General features: G+C 37.7%; 1 protein-coding gene across 1 annotated transcript; it reads right to left on the minus strand.

Moving 5' to 3' along the window:
- Positions 1–329: 329 nt before the first annotated feature.
- Positions 330–3511, minus strand: fpr1 (formyl peptide receptor 1). The gene is made up of 3 exons (XM_023834779.2): positions 2999–3511; positions 2730–2902; positions 330–2009 (listed from the first exon to the last, which is right to left on the minus strand). The coding sequence occupies exon 3, from the start codon at positions 1984–1986 to the stop codon at positions 835–837; it is 1152 nt and encodes a 383-aa protein (XP_023690547.2). The 5' UTR covers positions 1987–2009; positions 2730–2902; positions 2999–3511; the 3' UTR covers positions 330–834.
- Between the last annotated feature and the right edge of the window lie 460 nt (positions 3512–3971).

Here is a 3971-nt window from a genome sequence, read left to right on the forward strand (position 1 = left end):
AGCTCAGTGGGGACCACTTTATCCCTCTTTGTTTTGTTATGTGTGTACTAAAATGCTAGTCCATTTCAGGACCCCATCCAATTTCTGGGTTCTCTGAACTGCATTTGGTGCCTACACAGAAACAATAGATAAAGTCTTCCTCTGTGCAACTTAGTGTACCATTAAAAGTCCAGCTGCACATCACTCTGTGGATCATTGAAGCACACAAACCATGCTAAGGTCACAATCCATGAGTGCTTGTGTTCTTAAAGCTATATGCTACTTTTAAAATAAAAAATAAAACCACCCCATCGGCCATTAAGTATCATCCAAAATGAACAAACCAATGGTAAGGTTTCTATTAATCATTTAATAGTTTAGAAAAATTCTGTAAGAATCTGAAACAAGTTTGATTAACAGATGCACAGAAAATACTTGGCACTGTATATTGACACAAAAAAACAGTATATACTCTGACAGAATTAACATTTCCAAGTATTTACAAGGTATGGCATCCATAGCATAGTAAGCTACATTAAACATCATAATTAAAAACTTTATGGAAAAAACTTGTGTTATTTTATTGATAGTCACTGTACATATGACATCTTACCACCATGTCTCACTTACATTTTCAAATATTGGATGGAATAGGTATAAAGTAAATTTTCTGAGTACTTGATGTAGTTATAGTACCTTATTTTGTATATGCATTACATATCCTGTATAAGGGATTAGCATTCTTGATGCTCAAACACAATACATGCACAATAATTATATAATGATTGCTTTCTAAAGCATCTGGAAATTATTTTTAAGCTACGATGTACATAGCAGTGACCGTCAAATTAGTCCTCACACTTCTACATCAGAAAAGGATGTTTGCTTGTTTTGGCTGTTGAATCCAGAGTTTGAGTGAGAATTGGAAGGGCAAACTTCCTCCGTGAAGGCACTCTCCAGCACTGTAAAAATGGACTTACGTACCTTGTCTTTAAAGTCTTGACCCATAAAAACATAAAGCAAGGGGTTAAGGCAACTGTTAAGAAAAGCAAGGCTGGAGACTATAGGAATGCCAATGACGGCAACAAGCTCCAGACTGCTGCTTTCTTCTGATTCCATGTGGCTGACCATCTCGATAAACACCAGGATGTGGTAAGGCGCCCAGCACAGGAAGAAGGCAATGATGATAGCTGCAATAATTCTGAAAGGCCGTCCTGTCCGTCCAGCCATAGAACGGTTTCTCCTTAGTCTATGCACAATCATGGCATAGCAGGAAACGATGACAGTGAAGGGCACCACAAAACCCAAGAGCAGACGTGTGATAATCATCGTCTGGTGACGGAATGCAATGAGTGTTTTTATGTCCAACGTCTCATTGTGCTCTGAGATGGCAAAGTTGTTGAAGCAGTTGATGACATCCTTGTCATGGTTCGCGGGTGCCGTGTCTCGAAAGACAAAGTAGGGGGCGCTCAGGATCAAGGCAAACAGCCAGATGAAAAAGCTCACTACTGATGCTCTGTGGGAGCTACGGTGGTTTTGAGCCCAAACTGGATGTACCACAGAGATGCAACGATCCACACTGATCACTACTAGGATGTAGACGCTGGCAAACATGTTGAGGAAAGCCAGAGTACTGTTGAACTTACACATGAATTTGCCGAAAGGCCAGTCGAAGTCCATAGCAGTGTAGATTATGCTCAAGGGCAGGAATGCAGTAAAAAGGAAGTCAGCAATAGCCAAATTCAGGAACCATATAGTGTTGACAGTTTTTTTCATCTTGAAACCTGTAACCCAGATCACCAAACCATTTCCCAGCACTCCCAGTACAAATGCCACAGAGTACACAATGAGAGACATTATGTTAAGTACCTTCCTAATCTCTGTGTTCTCATCTTCATAATCGTAATAATAGTCAGCTGTTGTGGTATTGGGTGGCATGTAGTTAGGAAACATGTTTGTCCCATTACCCAAGTAAGAAGAAGCGGTGGTTTGGAATGATTCCATCATTGTGTACAATCCAGATAATGAAACTGTGAAGATGAAGAAGAATGCAAAAGAAGTTGTAAAATTAATATCATCCAAAGCAATGCAACAGATATTCTGAAATCAAAAATATACAATGCATGAAATACTATTAATTTAATGCTATTACTCAAATATTAAGCTAAGTCTTTCAAATTCTTCACTTATCCTTCATGTCAGCATTTAAATAACTGCTGCGTCTGTTTTTCCCTCTACTTCCACTAGAGGGGGCCCCTATATACCAAAATATTTTTATGACTGTGCCATTCTGTTTTGCAATTGTTACCAGAATAGAAGGTATTTTTAAACATATAAACAAAAGTCATGACAGAAAAGCACTTCCTTCACTTTAATATTGTCTTATCATGACAATGAAAATGCGCTTGACAATTTTCCCTTCACATTAACTATTTGACTTGCGTATTAATTTAAACATGTTATGCGTTTTCCATAAATCTCTTAACATAAGAAGAATATAAAGCAGAATGTATACGGTTCAATTATTATACTTATATATACAACACTAATTTAGTTCATTTCCCAATAGTTAGAAACATAAGCATGATGTGATTATCACTATATTGTCGTATCCCTCGCAATACATTTTCGTTTAGAGAGAACAAAATAATTTAAAAAATCATAACAAACAAAAACATTTTGAAAGCTTATCTTATTACAATCATTAAAATGATCATTAACAAATTTCTCCACGACTAAAAGTCCTTTACCTTATTTCCAGGGGTGTCTTTAATTCCTAAGTTAGCGTCGAATATTTCAATTACGGTACACTGAGTTATGCCAACCAGTCAAGCCATTAAACTGTACTGCTGGTGATCAGAATATGTCCTGAAATTGTAGTTTCTCTCGCTGTGACGTCAAAGTCTGGAGGCGGTACCTTAAGCTTAAATTGAAAGAAAAATATATACTTTTCTTATATCTTCAAAACAAACTGTGTAATCAATCATATCAAAATATTTGACTTGAATATCGAACTTACCTTTAATTCTAACGTATAAAGGATGGGCAGGCATTTTAAAATAAGGCGCCGACATTTTCTTTCTACGGATTTTAAGCATTGGCTAACTACCATTGGTTTTTTAAAGTGTCGTCGGGTTATTAACTGCAACACTGCGTAAGTAACACTGACGGGCTAACTTCGCCAATTACAAAAAACTTTTTTTTCCCAATCGAACTTAAATTCGCTCGTCCTGTAAATCCAGGTAGTAAACTTAGCAGCGCACAAACTAAGCAATTTATATAGTGTCTAAGGTGCAACCTTATAGCATGCAGTAGGAGTAGCAAGCATGCCTCGTTTTTGCAAGAATTGCAATTTTAAAGGTCTTAAGCATATATTTATTTCTGTTTGATTGTGTTGATCTAATTCTTAATAAGTCTACGTGAGGTGAAATAAGTCCACCTGCTGAGCATATGCACTCCGGCTTTAATATCGGTTATTCAAAACCGAGGAATTTCCGATTTCCCCATGAATTGGGAGAGACTGGCGTGGCAGGCATTGCGGTCGGACCCAGCAGCCAGTGAAGCTTACTCAGTTTCCCTTGCAGGAAATAAAGCCATCTGAAAATATGCAGTGGCATAAATATGAATCTTATTTAAAACTTGATGTTAAATTACACGTGTCTGCGTTTCATTTGTCGCCAGTTTTTTTCCTATAACGCTTTGTGGGGATATTTCTTAAAATCGTTAAAGTTAGTAACATGAAGACAAATGCAGACAGAATGTAGATTATATTAAACATCCAGATATGCAACTTGTAACATCTGTCAGCTTTTGATGATACCCATAAAAACATGGCTGCTGAATTGAATAAACAGCGCTGAATTGTATTAAAATTCAGCCCTGGATTTTGGCATCTCCCATGGCCCCAAATGTTGCCAAATGAGGGGGGTGGGAGGACGATTTTGGTGGCCCACCTACCCACAGGCCAGATGGCCCGCCCTGCCCTGTATATA

The sequence above is a fragment of the Paramormyrops kingsleyae genome, chromosome 9 (assembly GCF_048594095.1).
Source record: "Paramormyrops kingsleyae isolate MSU_618 chromosome 9, PKINGS_0.4, whole genome shotgun sequence".
In the NCBI taxonomy this organism is placed as follows: domain Eukaryota; kingdom Metazoa; phylum Chordata; class Actinopteri; order Osteoglossiformes; family Mormyridae; genus Paramormyrops; species Paramormyrops kingsleyae.

What these genes read in the sequence shown, in the direction of transcription:
- fpr1 (XM_023834779.2), bottom strand. Translation starts at nt 1,986, where the DNA reads ATGATGGAATCATTCCAAACCACCGCTTCTTCTTACTTGGGTAATGGG.